At 39.8% G+C, this 26,469-nt stretch overlaps 2 protein-coding genes and 1 long non-coding RNA gene across 4 annotated transcripts; all 3 read right to left on the bottom strand.

Moving 5' to 3' along the window:
- Positions 1–2,464: 2,464 nt before the first annotated feature.
- il2rb (interleukin 2 receptor, beta) lies at positions 2,465–11,136 on the bottom strand. Of its 2 annotated transcripts, XM_063903224.1 has the most exons (10): positions 10,869–11,136; positions 9,707–9,804; positions 8,886–9,024; positions 8,726–8,792; positions 8,467–8,560; positions 8,088–8,233; positions 6,947–7,145; positions 6,115–6,223; positions 5,953–6,031; positions 2,465–4,922 (listed from the first exon to the last, which is right to left on the bottom strand). In XM_063903224.1, exons 1-10 carry the CDS (start codon positions 10,871–10,873, stop codon positions 4,182–4,184), a joined length of 1,677 nt encoding a protein of 558 aa, XP_063759294.1. In that variant the 5' UTR covers positions 10,874–11,136; the 3' UTR covers positions 2,465–4,181. The 2 variants fall into 2 exon arrangements, with proteins under 2 accessions (XP_063759294.1, XP_063759295.1); XM_063903225.1 differs by lacking the exon at positions 9,707–9,804 and having other exon boundaries at positions 10,869–11,135.
- Positions 11,137–13,975: 2,839 nt separating this feature from the next.
- Positions 13,976–15,515, bottom strand: LOC134877675 (uncharacterized). Its single transcript, XR_010167602.1, has 3 exons — positions 15,372–15,515; positions 14,610–14,720; positions 13,976–14,508 (listed from the first exon to the last, which is right to left on the bottom strand). It is a non-coding gene; the product is annotated as an uncharacterized LOC134877675 (long non-coding RNA).
- A 597-nt stretch (positions 15,516–16,112) lies between these two features.
- On the bottom strand, positions 16,113–23,482 carry LOC134877667 (SUMO-conjugating enzyme UBC9-B-like). Its single transcript, XM_063903258.1, has 7 exons — positions 23,159–23,482; positions 22,640–22,725; positions 20,719–20,802; positions 20,046–20,118; positions 18,102–18,211; positions 17,913–17,992; positions 16,113–17,429 (listed from the first exon to the last, which is right to left on the bottom strand). Exons 2-7 carry the CDS (start codon positions 22,703–22,705, stop codon positions 17,366–17,368), a joined length of 477 nt encoding a protein of 158 aa, XP_063759328.1. The 5' UTR covers positions 22,706–22,725; positions 23,159–23,482; the 3' UTR covers positions 16,113–17,365.
- Between the last annotated feature and the right edge of the window lie 2,987 nt (positions 23,483–26,469).

The following is a 26,469-nucleotide window of genomic DNA, read 5'->3' as shown; positions in this document are numbered from 1 at the left end:
AAAAACAATAACTGATTCAATGCCACTAAAATTCAGAGGCATTTGTTTGACTTTTTGTTCAACTTCCTGCATCTGACAGCTTTACTTTACCTCCAAGATAATGAACCAATGCATTTGAACGTTTTGTTGTATTTAATTCAAAGCTGTCAAACATTCTCCACCCTGTCGCAGCATTAAAGGGAATGCATGGATGAGAGAAACACTAATGGATTATTCTGAAATGGGCCAATCCTGCAGGACTTTTAAAGGAGCATTCTGAAACTGTGGTATTACTACTTTTCCTTGAAAGTGCTGAATACTTCTAGCCCCTTTGCCCAAGACCTTAGTGTTACTGCAATTTTCTGTTTTACTGTTTTCTTATTGCGTTGATTGTAAACAATATGCAAAATGAATAGAGTTACTGAGATATAATTATTACAAAAAAGGAGAAATACAAATTGAGAGGTTAAATGTATTTGAAATCCACTTTCTTATATTCTATTCTTTCATTTTGCTAAATGCATCGATTAAATCCTGTTTGTACATATCACTTTTAATGTTGCAGCAGGTGGAGCTAATTTGAAGCCTTCTAAATACTGCTGGGGGCTGAGTCCAAAAGTAATGTGTGATATTTTATTTAAAAATGTATTTTGTGACAATAATCTGAACTAAAGGAATTGAATAAATGTAGAGGAGATACAACTCCAATATGTGCCTGTAAGTGTACAAATAAATTGGAAATACTAAAACATGTCAAACCTTTACCAGCTGTGATGAACACATCAATAATAATAATCATAATCCAGTCATTTAATGTGTATTATTCTAAAATGGTCCATTACTAATTCATTTTGGTACTTTAAGCACATTTTGATGCCAAAACGTTTATAGTTAAGTAAGATTTTGACACACAGAAATGCTGACTTTAATTAAATGTATTCTGTGAACAGATGTTTTACATAACTGTACTGCGTTTAGTTGTAAGCAATAACTTAACATTTAATTAAAATATATTAGGTTCAACTTAATAGTATTGTTTTTAACATTCCAAATACATTCATGGGAAATCTGTGGACATAATACAGTTAATTAAAGCACATTCTCAGTTTCTTTCAGTGCAAGTTAGTGCTCCTACTTTTACAAAAAACTAACTTTTGTAATTGACTGAAGTGGCTTGACATATTTTGGGTATAATAAATAGGTTAAGCTCTGACATGGTAAGAAGAGTTGCACAAACACGGACAAAAACCAACATCTCTGTTCTTCCTGACGTGGCTAAATACCTCACACTGTGAGGTGAGCGGATGTCGCTGGTTGTGTCAAAGCTAAATGTCAAACCGCACTCTAATACACACACGCTCATTCTCACACACCACCAGGACCACCTGACAGGACATGTAAACATCTCATACAAACTTTACACACATGCTGTCTCTAACACTCTTTCTCACCCCCCCCACACACACACATACACCCACACACACACACACACACACACACACACACACACACACACACACACCCTATGCAGCCCTCATTCTACAGCTACACAGGAAGTGAAAGGGTGACCCATTTCTACCAGAAGCTTTATTTTGTTTGGTCTCTGCACACATGTCACCGACTGCAACGGAAATGTACTGCAAGTGTAGAGACAGCAGCAAATACCACTGACCTCAATGACTTACAGAGCAATCTAATAAATATTATACACAATTATTCATCGTGCAGTTACATGCATGTCGTATCCTTCTGTATCTTAGCTAAAGTTAGAAAAAAACCTACTTTTGGATTCAGATCAGCAAAGATACAGTAACATCAAATGGACTACTAAGCAGCAGTGATGTAATGTAACAAAGTACATTTACTAAAGTACTTCTACTTAAGTGCAATGTACAGATACTTGTACTATACCCAGAGGTGGGAAAAGTACTAAGATCTTGCACTTAAGTAGAAGTACTCAGGTCTTGTACTTGAGTAAAGTAAAAGTACTCAGATCTTGTACTTGAGTAAAGTAGAAGTACCAGAGTGTAGGAATACTCTGTCACAGTAAAAGTATTCTAAATGTTCCTCCAGTAGATAGAATCGGAGGATGAAACCCTCTTTATTTGTCAGTGAAAGTAGAAAGTACTCTCCTCTAAATGTACTTAAAGTAGCGACAGTAAAAGTAGTCATTGTTTGATTGGTCCATTTCAGAATAATATCTCTGATATGTTTTATAATGATTGATCATTAAAGTGTTCTCAGAGCTGGTAAAGGTGCAGCTAGTTTGAATGGCTTTGTATACTGCAGGGTAGCTGCTGGATTTACTGCAGGTGGACTACAGTCTGATTTAAGGGCTGATTATATTATATATATATATATATATATATACTTTTACTCAGGTAAAAAATATCAGTACTTCTTCCACCACTGTTAATTCACGCACAATTCTTTATTGTTAGCTTTATCAGGAGGATAATCTGTTTGTGAAATAATGACACGGTGATTAATTAGGGATTTCTTCAATTTATTAAACAGCATGAAATCATTTATAAGATATACAAACAAATGAGATGGAAAAACAAACACATCAGCGGCAAACCAGCTGCCTTTTTGACAGTAAAAACATACAAATGTGTGAATTGCGTAAAGAAGTTGCTGTAGTTGGTCAGTTTTATATCTTTAACAGACATCACTGTTTAAAGCCAATTAGACTCTAAAGCAACGCTCAGTAAAGTAAAATGTCATTATTGACAGAATGAAAACACATCTTAATCACTTCTCACTGCTTTCAAAATCCCAGATCTGCCTGCAGGAATGAAGGGTTTATATTTTGCGATGATATAAGTCGCTTTCAAGAGGTTTAAAAAACACACGTCTTTGTTCGGCTGAAGTTAAAGCAAACTAAAAGAAGATGTTTTTGTTTGTTTCTGCATTTATAACTGATAATAACATTTAGTTTAAAGTCTACTTTCCTACTTTGCTTTGCTAATTGATAAGTATTATAGCACTTACAATAAAGCTAATTGAAATGCATGAAAGGAGAATACTGTAGGAGTCCCACAGTGTTTTACACATTCAACAATGAGGTATCGCACACTTTAATACGTGCATTATATGTCAGCTAGATAATATCGCAGCAGTTTCAGACAGCACAGTATGTGTATAAACAGATGATTTGTACTTGCTCTTACATATCTGGCTCCGTCCGCACACATTATATTCTAAATATCAGTCAAGCTGTTCATGAAACCCGGTACTTTCAGACTTTCTCTCAAACCCCTGTCTTCACTCATACCAGAGACCGGGGGTGTCCACACTTTTTTCAACCAGAGACACATACAGAAAATCAATCGAATTCAGGTAAATAATGCTTGATACTGAATACACTTAAAGAAAACAAACAGTCTACATCACAGCTCTCCTTAGGGTTTCATTTATCTGTTATAAAAAAAAGTGTTAGCAGCTCATTCCTTAAATCAGGAGCTTCAGATGACTTATGTTAAGGGGAAAAATGAAGGGTCTATTTCTAGCTTGTTATGTAGATAAGTGATCCGTTTCTTTTGGATTTTTTAGAACATGTTTTCAACTTGAATTGCCTGAATTTATTTGAAAAGCGGGCTTATGAAAACATGAATACTACTGTTTAAAACTATATATAAGAAGTACAATATAAAAGGGGCACAAGTTTCATTTGTGAGGCATATTCCATCAAACTTTTACAATTTGCTGAGGGTCAAATAAAAAGGACACGCTTTTACATCTTATACCAACCTCCTGCACACTAATGTTTCATAAGCAAAGTAAACTGTATGTTTTTTACAAGTACAGCAAAAGTGTGAAGCAGCTTTATGTTATGTGTATATGTATTTATGTCATTTGAGAGGGTTGCTTATCTAGACTTAAGAGCACTGATCAGTCAGCCAGTGTCGCTCGTAATGATTTTTGAATTTAAAGGTAAAAATCTTGTAAATGGTCAAAATGCACAATAGGCGCTCGCTTTCACATCACATTAGGATAAACCATCAGTCAGAGAATCTTCCAGATACATTAAAACATCTACCTTTCATATTATTTGGTCACTTTTGCCTACTTTTTAAACATGTTAGTCTATTCTCTTCACTTTATCTGCACGCTACACTCCTGTATGCTAATAATGTACATTTCCTCGCGGAAATGACAAATAAATGAATTCTGATTCAGATTCAGATTCTGAAAAGTGTTCAGATGGATTTATTGCTGAATGTTGTCTGCAGCTCTTTGAGGGTCATGTACCCGGTTCTGCAGGGCTCTACAGGCATGGAGGAAGACCTGCTCATGGCGCCAGCTGTAGGCCAGCTGCCATCATCCCCAGCTGCAGGTTCATCCACCTGCTGCTGGTTTTCGGGGGAAATCGGAGTAGGACTTGGTTGGGTTGTAGCAGCGAAGTTGGGGCACATCCACAAAGGAAGGTGGAGAGGGAGAGTAAGAAGAGGAGGAGGATAATCAAAAAGCTCGTCTTCTTCCACGAACTCCTGATCTTCCGTGCTGTCTTCATCTTCCTTTCCAAAGCTGAATCCGGAGTCTGGGCTCTGCGGCTCTTCCTTTAAGCTCTCGTAGTTTGGAGAGGTTTCCGGGGCAGGAAAGAGGGTGAGGTGAAGACGGTTGTGAAAATCCTCCGTATAGGTGAAGTATGCGGGGTTAGGGGCAGTTCGAACCGAGCTGCTGCCGGAGGAGCTGGAAACGAAGTATCCCATGTTGGAGAAGCTGGACGAAGAGGAGGAAGAGGATTTATCAACGACGCCACAGGAGCCTGAGCCGGCCAAGGGGTGGCTGCTGCAGTGGAGCAGGGCGCTGGTGGAGCTGCAGGAGGGGGAGGTGGAAGCGACGACATCCCAGCTTTCACACACCTCCAGCGGGGAGATGGGGTCAAGAGGCTGCGCCGTGAAGAAGGACTCAGACACTGACGGAGGATTCAACCAATTCTAGGGGAAAATAAAGAGAGATTTAGTGTACACTCAAAGAATGTCTACTTTACCATTTCTAGTCATGCATAGATCTTATTGCATTGCAGTTGTTGTATATTGCCTAATGCTGTGTTTTAACAGGTGTTGTGTCATTTGTTTGGGTGAATTGCAGCTGTTCTTGAAGAAGGCAAAGATGAATTTCCATTGTGCTGTACAACAAAGTAATTCTGATGTAAACTAATCTAGTGTGACCTCTAATCTAATCTGAAATCTCTCTAGTTTTTAAAAAAAAGTTTGAGTTTGAGTTTGTCTGTTGCTGCTGGTTTGATTACAAGCTAAAGACAAACCACACCAGGTGGTTTTGCGGTTTAAAAGAAAAAAGAGTTCCGATCTTTGACGGGCTGATCCCGTGACACTGTCCTTTTTACTGGCAGTAAGTAATAGCCTTTACTTCCTATTAACCTGAACCAAATCTGCTAACTGAATACAGGCCACGGGCCATTCAACCGCAAAACAGCCCTAATAGAAATGGCTGTACATCTTTATAATTCAACCTTGGTCCGGATGGAGTAATTGGGGTCCTTCTTGTTTGGCAGAGGATTAACGAAATGCAAAGGACAATAGCTTGTTGTTGTTGTTGAAGTGTAGTATTTTCATTGTGTGTTGTTGTTCCTTTCACATAACTATGTAATCTCAATACTTCTTCCACCATTGGGACATTTGTAAGGCCTACAATATGTATGGTGTAGCCAAGAGTGAACATTAGGGGGGATTAAAAATGGTCCCAGCACTGAGCCCTGGGGTACACCAATTAGGAGAATTGACAAAACAAACAAAAGTCTTTCTGTCGTCCCAAGACAATCAGTTGGTTTTGTTTTGATTGTGTCTCAGCAGAATTATATAAAAGGGTTTTGCATGATCCAATAAATAACAAATGATGTATTGGTTCGAATAATAGGTCGGGATACACATGTCAAATTTCACTTTTGTTAAGATTGCATTGCCTTTGCGAAGGTTGGTGCTACTCTAATGTCCTTCAATGTTTTACCTTTAGATTTCCTCCGTGGACAGATTGGAGACTGTGGAAGTATTTGGAAGGGTTTGGAACCGGCTTCCCTTTGAGGAGCCTAAAACGGCAAAAGGTAGAAATGGGATTAGACACAATGGATTCAAACACACACACAAGGGCACAAGTCAGCGTTATACTCACCCCCTGCTCGCACAACTCCTGTAAACGACCATCGCTAAAATGATGAGACCCAGGAAGAAGCCCAAAATCAATCCCCTCATTATCAGTTTGGTCTGATTCAGAAGCCGAGCTGAAACACAGAGTGGACTTTACAATGTGTAACGACGTATGTAGAAGTCATTATTTATTCTCCTAGACTCATAGGTTATGTTTCAATGTCCTTTATTCAGTTTTTATTTTTCCTGTTTTATTTTGTTTTCCACTTCACCTGTGGACCTGTCCATCATTAGCCCTGCAGTCGCCTGACCTCCTTCTCACCTGTTCCCATTTACCAGCCCATGTCCAAACTAAACCCCACATAATTCCTACTCTTATTGAGTGAAATCCGTCTGTAGTCTCACTCACAACTGAATATGGCTATTTCTTTAAAGTGGAAGACATAAATACTTTAGAGCAAACTCCCCTTTCTCCAACCAAGTAAGGAAGGAGGCCTATATATGACCCTAAATTAAAAAATATGCTCTAATTAATTTGCCTTCTGTACCTGTTTGCCTTCTGGACCTTTAATCTGCTTTTTTTGGATGGTATAAGTATCTTTCTTAAGCTGCTCGTCTGCATTTCGTTCCTCCTTGCCTGCACAAACATCAATCAGACGGGATAATTCATAATTTCTCACCATAACAACTTGTTTAAACCTGCCCTTTCTGACCCTTCTTCACCTTAAGGAGATGATGAAGCGTGTGTAAAGGGTTCTTTAAAATATTCCATCATCATTCATCTGACTCAATGAATTCATTTCTCAACAGGCCTGTAAGCTTTCAGATTTAAAACTGGAAATGCAAAGTGTTTGTACCTTCATTCTCTGATGTTTCCACCACATTTGTCGCCACCATCCAGGATGTCGTTGGACTCCAGTTGCTCCAGTGGCTTTTGTACCCAACAGGTTTGTTTGACCAAACAGGTTTGACTCTCACCCTGACCTCACAGTGACCCTTTAGTTTCCCAGCAGGAATCCTTTCCTCTCTCACTGTTGTGAACAGAATAATTGCCTCCTATAAGCATTAAAAAAAACATCAGCCCAATATCAAAAGAAGCGAAGTCTACGAACATCCTGAAATGATTAGCTAAAGCGGCATCGGTTTTGCTGCATTTACTCTTGTGAAACCAACCACTGCCTTATTGGATGCATAGATAAAAATAGATATATTGCCTGCAACATTAAGAGCAAACTGGAGTGGAAGGGGAAGTGACATGATGTTACACCTACAAGAAGCAGATGTAAGCAGTGCATCAACCTTTGCATGACAACCTTTAATTTTATGGTGACAAAAAAAATGGTCACCATAAAATTGCAAATTTTTTAGCCATGCTGCTAGCATGGATGGAAATGTTGCTATTTCAGATTGAATTTTGAATCCTAATTTAAGTGTATACAATACTTTAACTAATGACAAAACACTGGCAATGATTGATCAGCTGAGCTTTACTCTGTAGTGCTACTATGCTAACATGGTTAACGTTACAACTGCTAAACATCAAACTGCATTTTCATTGTGAATATGTTAGCATGCTGACATTAGCATTTTGCTTACAACACAACTGAGGCTGACGTACTTTTATCAATCCAACTGCTGTCAAAATTAAATGCTACAATTGACTGAAACCCATACAATCCTAAAATGAACAGAAGCACGTGGCTAATTATTATGCAGACCTGTGGGAAAGCTATAGTGCTTTTAAGCTTTTGATGGTTGGATTGGTTAGGTTTAGGATTACAATATCAGGGTAATCCAACAACGGGTACACTACTGATTTGTTCAGGAGCTGTATGTGACTATGCTTGGCTTCGTCTGGCCAAGTAAAGCAATGGGATTAACAGTGATATGTGCAGACTGCCCGCTTGAACTTTACATTGTGTGTGTATGACTCACTTTTATTCTCATTTTATTTTTGTGTAAAATACACATTTATGCATGTATAGTGTCAGCACTCACGTTCCAAGTCTTGTGTTTCTGTTTGATCTGTATTTCGAAGTTAAACGATTTTAAAAAGGTGGAGGGAGGACTGCCTGGACGCCATGATATACTCGTCTCATTGGCTGTGCTGCTGACATTAGGAGCTCCTGGATGATGCATTTTTACTGTAGGAACACAAAACACACACTTAACTCATTCCTGATGTTTAAATTCAATTAAATCAAATTGATGACCAGTTATAACTTCAGTTTAAACGGGTTTCTTTGTAATAATGTCTTTCAGGTGTTATTTTCCTGAATTCTTAAACATCTTTCCATGATTTTTATGTCCAAATCTTAACAAAAACACATTTAAGAAGCACTTGAAAAAGGTTACTGAGGAAGTAAAAGCCACTCACTGTGGCCCGATGGAGAGTAGTTTGTGATGTTCTCCATCAATGTGCCGTTACACTCCACACGGATGTAGGCCATGACGTTAAAACTGTTAAATTTCTGGAAGGATCCATAATATGATCGATTAAACAGTTCAGGAGCTTAGGAGCAAAACTGCTGATTATTGCTATGAATTTATAATTTACTTCAGCATCTGCAACATGATGGCTAATTAAAAAAACACTGATGAGATGTAAACATGTTCAAATTAAGTACATTACTTACTTTATTTTCAAAGAAAAGACTGCAGCCTGGAGAAGAGTTAATGTGCTTTTTCAGCTTGCAGCTTCGACTATATCAGAAGAAATACCCAAATCACATCTTGTTAAAAAAATAAATACCCTATAAAAAATATTGAATGAGTAAAATATATTCGACATCTTACATAATTTCTTCCTTAACTCTGTCGATGTTGGCCCATGTTGACTGCACACCAAAGATCCAGCAGTCCGCACCGGGAGCCGCTGCAGAGCTGTCCCATGTGCAGCTGACATTGCTGATGTAGTCATTTACACAAGAGAGTCCTTGAGACACAGAGACACCAACCAAAAGATACATCATTATTCTCTTTATCAGTGTCATTGGACTTCATGAAGATAAACCAGTGATCCCTGTACACATTGTATTTAGGAAGCGCAGCTGCAAGGTTAAATTGGTACTTCCATTTTCAGGATTTTATTGGAGCCATATTCTACAAATTCTCAGGTTGATATTTGTATTCTGTGTCTCTACTGGGACATGTCTCCATGCTTTAATGTTCAAAAAGCTCTTTATTTTTCTCATACTGCCTGTGCTGCAGCACCTCTTTTCACCCTCTGTCTGAAACCAGAGCCCAGTCTGCTCTGATTGGTTAGCTGGCCAGCTCTGTTGTGATTAGTCAAACACTTAGAGATGTCCCGCCCCTTAGCCTATCACGTACAATGTGTTGGATCGCTAGTCAATAGAAGCACAAGTGTTACATAGTGATGTCATTATGTTACAGAAGTAAACAAAGGACTTCAATGGGGGCGTTTCAGGCAGGGGGGGAGTGTGTGGGAGAGGAACTCCCTCTGGAGGGAATTTGGGGATTTTAGCCCTTGAAGACCATTTACATGAACAAAAACGTATATAAAACAGGAAAGGGAGAACCCCAAAAAGCATAATAGGGCCTCCTTATAAGAAAGTAACATTGGAAACTGTTTCAGTTGCGTTCGTCTTTGGTTATACCTCTCAAGCCTTTGTGAAAGTTGGCTGCATGCAGTGAAAACAGAACTACCAGGACGTGAAGGGACAGCAGGATCTTCATGGTGATGACAACAATATGACTGCAAACATAGAGGATAGAGGAACAATGCAACATACTGAGAACCAAAATCAATAGTGTTACATAAATGTTCACATATGAAAGTGGGATGGATCCAAACGCAACACTTGAATATATCTAGGTACATTTGTGTGTGTGTTTAAACTTGATTATTGTAAAGTGGTGGCTATGATCATGCAGTAACTCAGCAGATTAGAAACACCTAAACAAGTTTTCTACCTCGAGATGCATTTTTTTTTAATGCAGGGAAATTAATTTCTGAAACCGCATCAGCCAGTCTTTAATGGCAGAGTGATGAGTAGTTTTGAAAGTGAGAAAACAATACTAGATCCACACTGAGAAAAAAAGTCATCCTGAGAAGGCGGTAACTGGCAGTTATCACTGAAACTTACTGGTTGCTTAACAGAGAGTGCTGCTTCTTATTAGCCGTACTGATGATTAGTAATTATCATGCTTAATTTATCACATTCAGTTAAAGCTTTTATTTAAAGCCACTTACATTAAGGGCAATAAGCGATGAAGATACACATGTCAAACAAATGGAAAATTAGTGTAGTTTCATTAAGTTTAGCTTATTTACAGAGATTTCTGCTGATAAACCAGAGAGGAATATATAGAATTGACCTAGAAATACCGTAAATATACAGTATGTTTAACCGACGCTGATTATAGGATTTAACATAACACCGTACATTTTCTCCCCAGTCTGAGTCATTGATTGGTTTTAGTGTCAAAGCTTTAACTTAAAAGTGAATACGTTTGTGGAAAGTGCGGATGAGTCACCGTTCATACAACACAACGAACAAGGGGAAACTAACAAAAACTTCTCCTCAATAAAAGATAAGGAACACGGTTGGTTTTATTTGAAAAGAAACTTAAATGTAACGTACTGTCTATAGCTGTGTATGTGTCCATAAGTCATGGGTTAATATATAGACAGGGACGATAAATGGATTTATCTTAAATGCATTTATAAACAATGCAACTGTACAAGAGCCAGTGTGAAAAGTCAATGTCAAAAAAGATGAAAACGTATGAATTATTTTCTGAAAAGTGCTACAGTACCTCATGAGTCTCGGTCAGTCGGGTAGCAGGGGGTCCCCGAGATGAATCACATTGTTGTCTTGTCTGCTGGACTGACGAGTTTAGAAGTGTTCCTTTCTCTTCTGTCTTTCTACTCACACATTACTATCTCCCTCCCTCTTTCTCTATCTGTTTCTGTCGCTCATCCCTCCGTCTCCTCATTCAAGGGCCTCTCTCTTCTTTGAATTGCCCAGTGAAATTTTCCATTTGTTACCACAGCGGGTGCCTTACAGGAAGCCTCATGAAGCTTTGTGTGATGGTGTGAGAGGACGGGTGGGGGAGGAAGGGGGAGGACAGGGGAAGGAGGGGGACTTTTCGAAACACAGCTCCTCCTCCTCCTTCTGCAGCTACCTGGACGCTGTTAAAATCATAATTACACTGAAAATAAGAACACACACCACATCCTGTTTCAATCACAACGATAAGTGGGTTGTTGAAAGGGGAAACGGGCACTTTGTACTATGAAGTGGTTCATGTAAATTAAACTTAAAGTGAAGATTCATAGAACTAACAGCCACCAGATTAAGAGCCATGTGGGGTTAATTAAGATACCAAACACACACACAATGTTGCACAGCAGCAAAACCGCTGCTCCTTTAGCCGCAACCACTGCAGACACATGTATTTATACTAGAGATGTGCGTCTCTAGAGAGAAAGAAAGGAGAGTAGAGTTAAAGCAGCAGCCTGATCTTTACTCAGGGTCACCAAAAATGTCCTTTCTGTTTCCTCCTCTGGTCATTATTTTGTAGGTCCTTTGCAAATCTGTTAAATAAACTTCTTGTAATATACCTTCATGGAATAATTGATAAAGTGCTGTATAAACATTCATTAAAACAGCAATTTGGGCAATGTGAGACTTCATTTTCCATTAAAATATTAAGCTTAAAATCAGGAATTAGTCTATAAATGCAGGGTGTTGTGCTTCCTGTATTGCCCCCTGCCTGAAATGCCTTTATTGGACTCCTTTGTTTTCTTCCACAACATAGAGACATCACTAAGAAACACTCAAGCTTGGCTAGCTCCAACACATTGTACATAATAGGCTAAGGGCGGGACATCTCTAGGCAGTTGACCAATCACATCAGAGCGGGCCAGCTAACCAATCAGAGCAGACTGGGCTCTGGTTTCAGACAGAGGGTGAAAAGAGGTGCTGCAGCACAGGCAGTATGAGAAACATAAAGAGCTTTTTGAACATTAAAGCATGGAGACATGTCCCAGTAGAGACACTTAATACTAATATGAACCTGGAAATAGTATAAAGGGCCCCTTAAAGTAACAGTCAAGTTCAGCCCCATTTCCACAACATTGCATTTAACCCTAATCATCACCAAGGTGCCTTTTTTTATCCTATGATTGCCTACATAGAAAAAAAGCCATTCTGCCAATGGATTAATGTCCTGGTACAATTCCAATGTACCAGGACATTAATCCCCCTCCCTCACACGACGTCCCTCATCCAGCACCAGTCACTTTCTATTCTCCGCTGCTACTGAAAACGCACTTTGCACTACCGTCAAACTGTGTTGATGGTGTCGAACATGTGTATATATTACTTAGGTTTTTTTGTATACCCCCTTTTCTTTTTTTCTACGCTCTTATCTTTTTATGTTATATGTTCTTGTTTATGCTTGCACTGTGGGACTGCCAGAAACGGTATTTCAATGTTCTGTATGTATAACACATGTGGACTTTGACTTTGGATAGAGACGGAGGATAGAGTGTATTTTCACCCAGTGTTTTTAAGTCAAATGCCAAAGCGTGACTGCAGAATGTAGCACATAATATAAGATCAATGTTTCAGTATCTACAAGTCTTAATCTCAATCTTAAAGTTCAATGAAGGGCCATTGTGCAACACTCATCCACACTATACATATAAGGCCGACTAACCACAACGCATACACATACAACAACAACGGTTGCAACACAATACGTTTGAAACCAGCAGTCAGCACACGCCTTGTTATGAGTGGGTTTCAGGCCTACAGTGGGCCAGAGGGTGATCAGATGCCTCCCCCACGAGTTCCTGCACATACTTAGGTGTCAGCATCAGCTTGCAGCATTAACAAGAGAGACGAGGGAAGGGGAGAGTGCAAACGAATTGCAAGAAGAAGAAGGGCTTGCATCTCTTGCCTGAAGGTCAAATTCTGCTGTGCTTGAGGCGAGAGGCTGCTAAGAAGGCCAAAGTGATGCTTGTGCTCGGATGGCAACATGAAAACAGTCCCTCGACAAACCACATTGACAGGGGGAAGGTCGGGTTAGATGGTGAGAACAAAAACAAGGGAGGGCACACTCATAATGAAAAACTGTAAAAACATCAGTCTGATGGAGGTGTTACAGTTAAAATATTGCTAATTTAAAAAAATGCCGTTTCTATTTAACACTCATGAAGTGGAGAAAGGCCACATTTAAAGTACACCTGTGTTCAATTCCTGTAAGTAAAGGCCAGAGCTGACTCAATATCCTGTGAGGTTTTAATGGTGGTTCCACATTTCTTTAGCTTCTTTTAGCAGGTCTATATCATGTTCACCACTCATCCTTTTAGCGAGTAAGCCTGCTGACATTTCGTTATAAGCCAAAAAAGTTGAGGTTTAGGTCATTATAGTTTTGGTTGCCTAATGTTTTAATTGCACCGGTTAGCTTAAACAGGCTAGGGTTGTTTATGCTAAACAGGTTAGCTTAAACCAGCAAACCTGCTGAACTAAATCACATTGATTTAACACTTTAATTGGATTCTGTGTAAGATATTAAGAACATGACATGTACTAAATGTCTAAATATTGAAGTGTTGGGTTGAATAGCCTTATTAATGTCAATTGACTACAGCTAAAATCAGCTTTATACGAGGAGCACTGGTTTAAACGGAAAATCAGAACTACACAGATCACTGCTGATAACACTGAATCACTGTATACAACTTCAAACAGTCCCTTACACCGCCTTTTGTGTAGTAAAGATAACTTCTGCAGATCATCCATGACCTATACTGTATGTTGTAGGTCAGACTCAGTAGGCGAGGTAGCAGGTTATGACAAAAAAGCAAGTTTCAGTGGTTTTTGTTGAAACCACCTCTGTTCTGCTGCCTTCACACATGGAGAAACAAGAAACCCATTCAACTGCTGCTACCATTTAGCGGTTTAGGTTGTTTTGTATAGGTTTGAGTAAGAGCTTTTGTGCCTTTTATGCGCCGTATATTTAAGACACTCAGCAATATCATATTTTGAAGTAGAAAGAGAAGACAACGCTTTAAATAAAAGCACAAACAATATTGTTGCTATCGCATTAGCACCCAAATAATTACAGTTTGGTTCGCCATGACCAAAAGGACTGCTGCTATCACTTTTGTCGAACTAATTATCGTTTGTATGTATGGTGTTTTAACTCTGATACAACCCTGTTATTTGTTTATTGTTAAGCAACTAGCTAACAACATGCATAGTTTCAATTCACACTTTATATGAGCATTTCGAAAAAAAAGGCCGAAGTGTGAATCCAAAGGGCGGCGAGTGTGTTGTGGTCACAGGGAAGGAAACAGGACCTCATTTTGCGTGGGTCTTCTTTCTCTTTTCAGTCAGCATCTTGTCGAGTTTCTGGTTGATGATGTTTCTCTCTGTCCACTGGACTGCAGATGAGCAAAAATCGATATTTAGAAAAACACATCAGAACAAACAGACAAAACCAATTTAAGATAAATAAAGGATCATGAAGAAGGAGAGCGCCTACCCAGGTCGTCTGTTTTGTGGCCGTACCAGAGATGAGGGTCCGTGGGCCAAGCTGTTGGAGGGTGGCTAATGTAAGAGTCCTTGGAGAGGGATTTCCATCTGAAAGAAGCACCTAAAGGGAGTTCGGGGTGAAGAAAAAGTGTGAAAAACGAAATAGAACTCACTTAGAATTAACAGGTGAATCTGTGATGTTGCTCTTAGGCATAAAGCATTTTAGATAAATGCTATCGTCAGTAAGATAACTTGATTAAAGCCAACGTGATCAACAAGTTAATATACTTATGTGGTCTGATGGTAAGACGAAGGTCAATGTTTTAAAGGTCGTAAAATAAAAACGTAATAATAATTTGATCAATGAATTTAAATAATAACATTATGTGAAACAACTCTGAGTAATGACTGAGAACTTCCTGCAATGTTCATTAAGTATAAGCCCTATTTTATTCCAGTATTCAGGTGCACTCACATTAAAAGCAGACCTTACGTAAAACACTTGGCATACAAAGTGAATGAGAGTAATTTAGCATGTCACACAGTATTCATGGCAACATTCACAGCTGAATTATGTAAAAGAGTAACACCGGTTGTGTTCACAGCTTTCCCTTGATTTATTTCATATGGCCACCAGCCATGTTAAAGCTCTTCACTGCAAATGATTGAAAACTGCCGTATTCCTACTCTCAACAAAGGTTACTGGTATATTGAAGGAGGCTTTTTATAAGATTAAAAGATAGGAAGAAAGACTGACCACTGCTGTACACACCTGGAAATATGTTTGCACGAAGACAGTGGCTCAAACTGTGATAGCTGCACGAAATAACTGATCCAGGATCAACGTAGTGAGGCAGCGACAGGGACGGCACCTGAGGGCTTTCCACCGCCCTTCCCTACAACACAGTAGGTTCAGAGGAAATCATAACTCACAACACCACCACGCAGAAGCACAAAAAAACCCCAATGAAGACAAAAAAAACACTATGTTCTCACCTGTTGCGTCTTTTTGGACATTTGAGGTCATGCCGAGATGGTAAACCGCAGGGGAGGCGAGGCAAAAACAAAAGGTGTTACATTTCGTAACAATGTCATGCAAGACACCCGAGAACATTACATCAGGTTTCACCTCTGGACAAGACCAGAAATAATAGAAGAAAAGTGACATTTAAAAAACGCATCCATTTTGGCAATAAGCTAACTGCTATTCAGAGCCACTCACCTGTTGCTTTGATAACAGTTAGTAGAAATCAAGAATCATTTAGAAAAAAAAGGGATTTTCAAAAGCTTAATAAATAAATACAAATTAAAAAAGACCCTTTTTCATACCTGAAGGATTTGCTAACACACTCACTGTTCAGCAGAGGTATTTAAATAGCAAGCTGCTATCTTAAAAAGGGCCCTATTATGCTAATTAGCAGGTTTATATTTGTATTTCCTGCCTCTACTATAACGAGTTTCCCTGTGGTTCAAACAAAGCAGATAACCCATAAAACTGCAGGTGAGTCGAATAGAAATTCAAACAATTGTTTTTCTTTTATTCTTTATTTCACAATTTTATGCCATTTATTGTGTTCTTTGTCATAATACCACACACAAATGTCAACTGGCTAAACAATATAAAACATTACTTCCACAATTTTTTTCAGTATTTATATTATATACATGCACTCAAATATTTAGAGGCAAAACAATTCTCAGGCTTTTTCGCTTACTCTCAAGTCCACTTCACTTCCTTGTCGACTTTTGCTGGTTGAGAGGCCCTTCCCATGAGGATCCTTCAGCTTCTGGCGCCTGATCCACTCGTAGATTTAACACCTTTCATGTTTCTTACAAGTTTGTATTTGATTTTGTGGGAGAAATTAACTAAAAGTGACGCCTTTTGTAACTGATGGGAGCGCCAAAATGAACACAGTGTGACAATTGCTGTTACTTTGACAAAGCAGCTTTCTCTCTATCTCATAATAAAGCAGTTTGGGGGGCAGATGACAAACTGGTGTTGAATGAGCAATACTACTATAATAATCGTAGCTGCATCCTCCTGTAACACTTCCCTTCTCTGAGGTGGACAGAGCGCCACTCCCCGACAACACAATCGCCACGGTTTAGCTTACAACCAAGTGCCAGGATTGTCGTTTACCTGACTTTGTATTCTTTTTATGCTTTTCCGGAAACTCAGGTGATGGATATGTGATAGGAACGAGACAAGGGATCAGAAGAACAAAGGGAGGATTGACTTCCATTGTTCGTCTGGCTCCTTTGTCCCAGTTCCTGCCCGTAATCATGAAACACTATCTACAATACTTGGGGGTTTGATATTAAAAGTAAAGAAAAAAACTGGAAGTTGAACAATAAAAGAAAATCTCCTCTGCCACGAGCGAGTGAACTACACACAGTAGTTTGGACATTTCTACAGCTCTGTCGACATTATGATTATGACTTTATAGAATTAATGGATGCATGAGCGGGCTTTACAGCGCTCATGATGAAACTGGAGATTATACAAGAGATACAAATAACAAACGTCATGTGATGACAGCAGAGGACCGTCAGCGAGGCCTCAAAAATGCATACATATTTATTGAAGAAGGTAAAATTATGACTGCGTGTTTAAAAAGAGAAAAAAAAGAGGAGAAATAACAGGCTCTTGTCACCTTTGTCATAATGTGAGAATACTCAAAACTGAATTCTGATTGGAGTGGTCCGTCAGGTGTGTCACCTCCTTCAGATCAGGCTGCTCGGGCGGCTGGAGGCCGGCGCTCCTCTCTATATGGGGGCGAACTTCTTGGCCTGTGCCCTTACCCTCTTCTCGTAGTCCATCCTGTTCTGACTGAAACACAAAAGGGTTGAAACGTTTTTAATTTCTAATGTACGCTGCTCATTTATTTAGGAGGTTTCATTTTCACCATAACAGAGTCAAACTGGGAAGGAGTTTCATCCACTTGCTGTTTCGCCGCACTATATTCACTCGTTTTCTTTCTATTTCGTCCGTTATTTTTATCTACACAGATCTGGCTCCCGAATGCTACATTTTCCTAGAGGTTGATGCCAAAGAAACGTCCCCAACACAGAGAAATAAGACAACGCAGGCAGAGGAGAGCAGGAGGCAGAGGTGGGTCATGATTGAGAGGGATTCTTTCTGGATGATTCTACACCTCTGGTTTTTTAAGTCCTTGTTCCATTAGACTGTAAAATAACTTGAAGATAGACTTGACTTAAAGAAATAAATACAATATGTATTCAGCAAGAGCACACATCTAACATTTTGATGGACTAAAGTCTGTAAAAAGTCCTTAAAAAGAGTCCCACTTACCAGTAAATTGTGTATGCCTCTGCTTGTGCTGGGTCTTGGATGTTGGGCTCGTTCAGCAGCTCCTGGATCCCCAACAGGATCTGAAAACAGGTCAACAATCCTCCAGTCAGCGTGTGATAGGGAGCTGGTCAAATGGAAACCTCACAACCTGTGCATTCATTTCTTCACAGCAGTTATCCCAACTCAGACCTGTTTGATGGTGATGGCAGGCCTCCAGTCTTTGTCCTCCTCCAGGATGGACAGACACACGGTGCCGGATGGGTAGACATTCGGGTGGAATATTGGCGGCTCAAACTTGCCTGAGAGGAAGTCAGTGAAAAGAAAGACATTTTAAAGCTTGAGGCGAGACTGACATGGGAAAACTGAAAGTTTCAAACACAGTACAACACAGTCACTGTAGAACAGCCACTATGTGATTATTTTCATACAATCTGTTAAAGTTCTGTAAATGTTTTGAGACCAAACATTGCAATTTTTCCTCTGCCAACATCACTGATCAATAACACCTTTGTTCAACATCTTTCAGAATATCCTTCAGGGACATGCATACCCTACTAGAAACATATCTTAATAAAGCTTTCATTAACTGAACTTAGCATACACTATACACAGAGGCTTTCTAGAGATGAGGTATGAGTATGAGGGCGCTGACGTCACTTCCTGCCCACTTTCCAGAGAAAATAATGCATTAGAGCGAAGCGGAAATAAAAGTGTCTTCTTGTCTTAAAGCTCCTGAGTCATATATTGCACCTCAAACAACAAATAAATCCAGAGTTATGGTTTCTTTACTTCCTCTGCAGAAACAAGGAGAGTAAAAGAAACAATATAATTCGGAAATCTCAGTTTCAGTGTCAGCCTGCTGCCTGCCACTCATCCACCGGCAGACCCACCGGACATCCATCCCCTATTTATTCTCTGTAAAACGAAAGTTAGGGATGTAACTACGGTTCTATGAATCCTTACTGACCGCCAGAGGCAGTGCTTTAGCACTGGATGACTTATAACAACAGAGTCGTGAGAATCCTGAGTACTCACCTCCTAAAGGTGTAGTAGAGGAACTCGGAAGAAGAACCACGCCCACTGGTTGGGAGGTGGCAACATTCACTCTGTAGTATCTGGAAAAAGTGCTCAGTGATACCCATGAGGCCGCAGCACCTATGTCCTCCAAGGGTCGCCCATGACGTGGAGACACTCCTGGTAGAGTGGCATTTTATTCCAGACGGTAGAGGACGGGCACTTGTCCTATATGCATGGGCAATGCCGTCCACGATCCGGTGGGACAGGCGCTGTTTTGTCAGAGCACAGCCCTTCCCAGGACCACCGTAACAGCACCAATTAGCTCGGCGAATGCACTCTGCTAACTGTGCCAGCAGTCACATTAACGTTAGGAACAGTGTCTCACCGTACTGATAAACGGCAGGAGCGTCCGCCGGTCTGGTGCTCCTTTTTTTCAAAGGTCCGAGCGGTGGACACACAGTTCCCTCTCTGGAGAGAGACAGCTCGTCGCAGCCTCTGGAGGGCGAGTAACCCGCAGCTCCGACTGACACGGTCATGAGGCTACAACAGCGACGAGCTTCAAGTAGTAAATTATTTTAATTTGTATTCTTTTCTGTAGCTCAGAGAGCAACACTGCGCAGCGAGAAGATGAAAAAGGACTGATCTCGTAGAGGACACCGGAACTTATACCAGAACCGGGTCATACGAGGTCACACGTGACTTTGTTGTTATAAATACTCGACCTGCGCAGGCGCCAGACGGAATATATCCAGTGCTAAAGCACTGCCTCTGGCAGTCAGTAAGGATGAAATAGAAACAGAGCTGTCTCTGCCGTCTGACGAGACATCTGACACCATCTTCATATTTCTGGACTAATTATACAGTTTTTAACTAACAGAAATATTGTCACTTTAAAATTGTGCGGGGGAAATCTGTATTTTGGTTAAAAGGCGCACGCTAACAGCAAGAGAGACAAAACCCTGATATACAAAAATATGCTTTTTGAAATTGAACACAGAATATCAGTTTTTCAAGGAGAACTCAAATATATACGGTCGTTTTGAAAATACTGTCATCTTCTGCTCAAGATGGCAATGTACTGACTTTCTGAAACTATGTAGCAGGTGTGGTACTCACATTTGGGCGGTGAGGAAGGGTAGTCATCTTTGAACAGCATTCTGAGTTTATAGAGTCCTCCCTCCCACAAGGTCTGATGAAGACAAAAAAGGAAACAAAATTAGAACTGCGAACGAAAATTCCAACAACTGCGAAGGACTCAACACAAGTAAAGATACAAGAAAGACCACAGGAACAACGGCTTCTTTCAGTCAAACTCCACCGTGGGTCATTCTTTGAATAACAACTGTATGGAATGGAAAGTGTCATCCCCAAAACGTTCAGAGTCAAGTTCAAAAGATAAAATGAGCATTATGTATTAAAAGTGGTTGCTTGTGTTGGTCAGTCGTATTTTTGATGTTGTTCTTGACTAGATCTAAACCTGAAGTGGGCATTTAACTGGATTTATGATTTAAATGTATTTTACATGCAACATGATCAGGACATCCACAATATACATGACACACATTAATGAATGAGCTGTAAAACAGGTGGATTAAGATGCAGAATTACATGTTTACCAGAATAAAGAACAGTCTTGTTAAAATGTGCAATTACAATGATTTAAATGAAAGGTTTTGTGAGTGGAAGACAAACTTTAAAGATTGCTAAAGTGTACTAAAATCTAAATGTATATGGAAGTTTCTAATTGCTGGTCGCTCTGAAGACCCAAGAGAGCAGCTGGTCTACTTACTCCTTTCTTCCCTGGAATGGCACACTCCCAGTTCATCAGGTTCATGGTTCCATCAGGGTTCTTAGTGGGCACCGCAACGAAACCCTGTGTGTTTAAAAGAGACACAACACATCACTAGGGAGCCGGTAAACCCGAGTGTAATCTAATTTGTGCCAGTAACAATCATGGACGTTATGGAATATGACCAGAGGTGCAAAGCAACCATGTACCTTAACTTAAGTCAAATTTGAGATACTTGTACCATGTCTGCTACTTGTTACTTCTACTCTACTACAATTCAGAAATGAAAAGTGTACTTTTACTAAACTACATTTATTTAATATATACACTGCCCAGCCAAAAAAAAGGTCCCCACCTGGATTTAACCAAGCAAATATGTAAGAGCCTCCCATTGGATAATTACTGATAATTACTGCATAGGTTATCTTTCAGCTGGCAACAAGTTATTTAACCCTAACTGATGCAGTGAGTAGCTTCTCATTTGTTAAACAGTCATGTCGAAAGACATATCCTGAGGTTGTGGAAAAGATGCTAATCTGTTTCAGAAGGGTCAAATTATTGGCATGCATCAAGCAGAGAAAACATCTAAGGAGATGCTGAAACTACTCAAATCGGGTTAAGAACACATTATTACAAACTGGAAGGACAGTGGGGAAACATCATCTCCAGGAAGGAATGAGGTCGGAAATCTATTTTTAATGATCATGATCAACGATCACTTAAACGTTTGGTGAAATCAAATCGTAGAAAAACAACAGTAGAACTCACGGCTATGTTTAATAGTGAAAGTAAGAGCATTTCCACACGCACAATGCAAAGGGAACTCAGGGGATTGGGACTAAATCGCTGTGTAGCCGTAAGAAAACCATGTGTCAGTGAGGCTATTCAGGGAAAAAAACGGCTTCAATTTTCTAGGGAGCATAAAGATTGGACTCAGGAGCAATGGAAGAAGGTCATGTGGTCTGATGAGTCCAGATTTACCCTGTTCCAGAGTGGTGGGCGCATCAGGGTAAGAAGAGAGGCGGCTGAAGTGATGCACCCATAATGCCTAGTGCCTACTGTACAAGCCTGTGGGGGCAGTGCTATGATCTGGGGGTGCTGCAGTTGGTCTGGTCTAGGTTCAGCAATTTGCCCAAAGAATGAGGTCAGCTGACTACCTGAATATACTGAAGGACCAGGTTATTCCATCCATGGATTTGTTCTTCCCTGATGGCACGGGCATGTTCCAAGATGACAATGCCAGGATCCATCTGGCTCAAATTGTGAAAGAGTGGTTCAGGGAGCATGAGACATCATTTTCACACATGGATTGGCCCCCACAGAGTCCAGACCTGAACCTGATTGAGAATCTTTGGGATGTGCTGGAGAAGACTTTGCGCAGCGGTCTGAAAATCCCGTCATCAGTACGAGATCTTGGCAAAAAATTAGAGAAGCTTGTGGAAACGATGCCACAGCAAATGCGTGCTGTAATCAAAGCTAAAGGCGGTCCAACAAATACTAGAGTGTGTGACCTTTTTTTGGGCCAGGCAGTGTATTATCAACCCTTAAATCAGAGTTCTGTTACACCTGGAGTAAATTCATTAAAACTAGCTGCACCGGTACCAGCTTTGATAACACTTCACTGCATCAATAATTATGATAAAATATAACATATTATTCTGAAATGGAACAATACGCATAACGAGAACTTTAAATGTTGGTACCTTCAGTATATTGTTATGCCAATCATTTTGTACTTTTACTTGAGGAACATTTTGAATGTAGGACTTTTACTTGTTAACAGAGAATTCCAACACTCTGGTATCTTCAATCTTTACTTAAGGACAATATCTGAGTACTTCTTCCACCTCTGAATATGAGATCTGAGACACGATGCAATGACTTGATATTGAGTAAGGATCAACATGATGCTGCTGCTTACAAACGGATGGTCCTTTCTCCAGGCTTTGCGCTCCTGTGACAGTCTGCTAAGCGCGATGCCAGACATTGCTGCTCATCAACGCCTCCCTGTGGAAAAAAACCCCCAAAAACAGATTAATTATCCAATTAAATTCACCAAACATTAGTTAGTTAGCCCCAATTCAGTGTTCTGATAATCGCAGTACAATTTAACCACAGCATTTTAGGTTTGCTGTTTTTAATTGTTGGTATATTAATCTTGTTTTATATTAAATTGTGATTTAAAAAAAAATATTTAGGCAGAGGCTTTAAATAATCCCAATGGGGTTATTTGCCTCTTCCCGCACTGTTATTCATCTGTTATCTGTCATGTTTGTGTATTTTTAAATTGTGCAAAACCATTAAGACACTAATTGACGTTGTTTATGAGGCTACCGTTAGTAGAAATTACAAGCTAAATCAAGCCAATGCAGTCCATTACAAAAGGAAACACTTACAACATTCAGAAAACGATTAAAGGAAACATTGTAGCTCGACTTACCTCCTTTTTAATCGGTTAAATATCAGAATTACGTGGGTTTTACAACGTTAGCTTGAATGCTAACGCTAACGTCGCTGCTGTTGACGGAGGACGTAAAAAAACACCCTTTCGACGGTTTGAAAACAAACTGCCGGCCAGTTAGGGAGAAAAAGACCAAACCGAAATAAACTTGGATTATTTAAACATTCCCCTGGCTATCTAATCGTCATATATCGGTATTACTCTTGTCAATTTATCACAGTTGTGTAAAACAATGTGACTCGTAACACCGTTTCGACAGCTAGCTTGTCGCAAGGAAGGACCCCAATTTGTTTATTTCCTGAGGACCTTCAGGCAGTTGACGGGACGCACGTCAGAGTCGGTCGGCCATATTTGTTGTGGCGTTCATTATGGGCAGTTCACGCCTACAGAGGATTCATTCCTTTTGAGTCGTTCTTCCTAAACGAATCACCTTTTACTACTCGTTTTTTGTTTTGTCTATTTATAAATTCATATCTTATTCACATCAATATCCATTGTATCTATAACATCTGGGTAGTATTTATTAGGCATGTGCACAATTTATGAATACTATTTAGGTAGATGGGACAGCATAATATCATTTTAAAGTCAAGTAAAAGTTAAGTGGTGCTTTTAAGTCATGACAGATGTTGTCCTAACAGCTTTCAAGAAGATTCAAGAAGCTTTATTTATCCCGAGGGAAATTGAGGACGTCCTTTACTTTACTTTAACGTCATTGAAAATGTTGTTCACATTATCATAATGCCAATGTGTGATTAATTAAGGTTACATGCTTTTACCCTGTGCCTTTATAGTGCATCAGTAGGTGAGTGTCAGAAGGCTAATATACACTTATTCAAGCCTCTCTCAGTCACAGAGGAGGTGGGGGGGTTTGATTTATTTTAATAATGCTGGTTCCTCAGGTTCAGTAAGCAAAGTCCACACTTCGAGAAGAATTGTTCAAAAAGAGTTGTTCGTTCTCTTTTGCCCAGTGGAGTGGCCTTTTGTTTTCCCCCTTTTTTCTTTTCACCCCCAAGGAGCATAGCAACAGCTGACATCACAAAAAAGTAAAGTTATTACCTGTCTGTGTAAAAAAAAAAAAGACTACCAAATTGCAAAAGACGATGATGCAGTTTGAAACAAGTGCACAGCTTTTGATGCACTCTCCTAAGGCACTCGTTTAAAAAAATGAGTCTTACTCAGTAGTTTATTAATTATATTTCATTAATATACAGGTATGGTCCTATTTGAGTATATCAATTTTACAGTTGCACAAAGTCCAACCGTTTTATAAAAAAAGCTTGATTGCAAAAACTTTGTTCTGAAAAACGGGCATATTGCCAGACACCTCAAATCAAGCACAGGAACTGGACTGAACCAGTTTTGATTTCCTCTGCGTCAGCATCCCGATTTTTTCCCTTTTTTTTGTTGGAAACAATCTGGGCAAAAGCTGCAGTATTTTTGAGGCCCTATTATCTCCTTCATTTATTTATTTTTAATTTAAGTTTCTTAGTTCACATCAAGTTACATAAAATGGTATGAAAAAATAGCACATTTTTGGGCATCGAAATCAGCGCTAGACAAGGATCAATACGAAAATAGATTCTTTTAATCCTGATGAGTTGAAGGGAGGCTTGGTCAATCATTATTGCTTTCGACCTACAATAAACAGCCCTTTGGACTTACAAACAAAGCTAAACATTTACTTTTCAGGTTATTGAATAAAGGAGTTTTCCCTCCATATAATGAACTGGACATACAGTGGGGCAAAAAAGTATTTAGTCAGCCACCAATTGTGCAAGTTCTCCCATTTAAAAAGATGAGAGAGGCCTGTAATTTTTATCATAGGTACACTTCAACTATGAGACAGAATGGGGGAAACAATCCAGAAAATCACATTGTAGGATTTTTAATGAATTAATTAGTAAATTCCTCGGTAAAATAAGTATTTGGTCACCTACAAACAAGCAAGATTTCTGGCTCTCACAGACCTGTAACTTCTTCTTTAAGAGGCTCCTCTGTCCTCCACTCGTTACCTGTATTAATGGCACCTTTTTGAACTCGTTATCAGTATAAAAGACACCTGTCCACAACCTCAAACAGTCATACTCCAAACTCCACTATGGCCAAGAGCTGTCAAAGGAGACCAGAGACAAAATTGTAGACCTGCACCAGGCTGGGAAAACTGAATCTGCAATAGGTAAGCAGCTTGGTGTGAAGAAATCAACTGTGGGAGCAATTATTAGAAAATGGAAGACATACAAGACCACTGCTAATCTCCCTCAATCTGGGGCTCCACGCAAGATCTCACCCCGTGGGGTCAAAATGATCACAAGAACGGTGAGCAAAAATCCCAGAACCACACGGGGGGACCTAGTGAATGACCTGCAGAGAGCTGGGACCAAAGTAACAGAGGCTACCATCAGTAACACACTACGCCGCCAGGGACTTAAATCCTGCACTTCCAGACGTGTCCCCCTGCTTAAGCCAGTACATGTCCAGGCCTGTCTGAAGTTTGCTAGAGGGCATTTGGATGATCCAGAAGAGGATTGGGAGAATGTCATATGGTCAGATGAAACCAAAATAGAACTTTTTGGTAAAAACTCAACTCGTCGTGTTTGGAGGAGAAAGAATGCAGAGTTGCATCCAAAGAACACCATACCTACTGTGAAGCATGGGGGTGGAAACATCATGCTTTGGGGCTGTTTTTCTGCAAAGGGACCAGGACGACTGATCCGTGTAAAGGAAAGAATGAATGGGGCCATGTATCGTGAGATTTTGAGTGAAAACCTCCTTCCATCAGCAAGGGCACTGAAGATGAAGCGTGGCTGGGTCTTTCAGCAGGACAATGATCCCAAACACACCGCCAGGGCAACAAAGGAGTGGCTTCGTAAGAAGCATTTCAAGGTCCTGGAGTGGCCTAGCCAGTCTCCAGATATCAACCCCATAGAAAATCTTTGGAGGGAGTTGAAAGTCTGTGTTGCCCAGCGACAGCCCCAAAACATCACTGCTTTAGAGGAGATCTGCATGGAGGAATGGGCCAAAATACCAGCAACAGTGTGTGAAAACCTTGTGAAGACTTACAGAAAACGTTTGACCTCTGTCATTGCCAACAAAGGGTATATAACAAAGTATTGAGATGAACTTTTGTTATTGACCAAATACTTATTTTCCACAATAATTTGAAAATAAATTCATTAAAAATCCTACAATGTGATTTCCTGGATTTTCTTTTCTCATTTTGTCTCTCATAGTTGAGGTATACCTATGATAAAAATTACAGGCTTCTCTCATCTTTTTAAATGGGAGAA

Source organism: Eleginops maclovinus, chromosome 16 (assembly GCF_036324505.1).
Source record: "Eleginops maclovinus isolate JMC-PN-2008 ecotype Puerto Natales chromosome 16, JC_Emac_rtc_rv5, whole genome shotgun sequence".
NCBI classification, from domain to species: Eukaryota; Metazoa; Chordata; class Actinopteri; order Perciformes; family Eleginopidae; genus Eleginops; species Eleginops maclovinus.
The sequence above is the reverse complement of the archived record's forward strand: the minus strand, read 5'-3'. Positions and strand labels throughout refer to the sequence as shown.

Coding starts and splice junctions, on each gene's coding strand:
- il2rb (XM_063903224.1), bottom strand. Junction 9,025..9,706: donor CTTTCACAAAGGCTTGAGAG/GTATAACCAAAG, acceptor CTGTGTCTCAAG/GACTCTCTTGTGTAAATGAC. Junction 6,224..6,946: donor GGAAACATCAGAGAATGAAG/GTACAAACACTT, acceptor TCTGTGTTTCAG/CTCGGCTTCTGAATCAGACC.
- LOC134877667 (XM_063903258.1), bottom strand. CDS start 22,705: ATGTCTGGCATCGCGCTTAGCAGACTGTCACAGGAGCGCAAAGCCTGG. Junction 20,803..22,639: donor GGAGAAAGGACCATCCGTTT/GTAAGCAGCAGC, acceptor TTAAACACACAG/GGTTTCGTTGCGGTGCCCAC. Junction 18,212..20,045: donor CCCTTCCTCACCGCCCAAAT/GTGAGTACCACA, acceptor ACTTCCTCTCAG/GCAAGTTTGAGCCGCCAATA.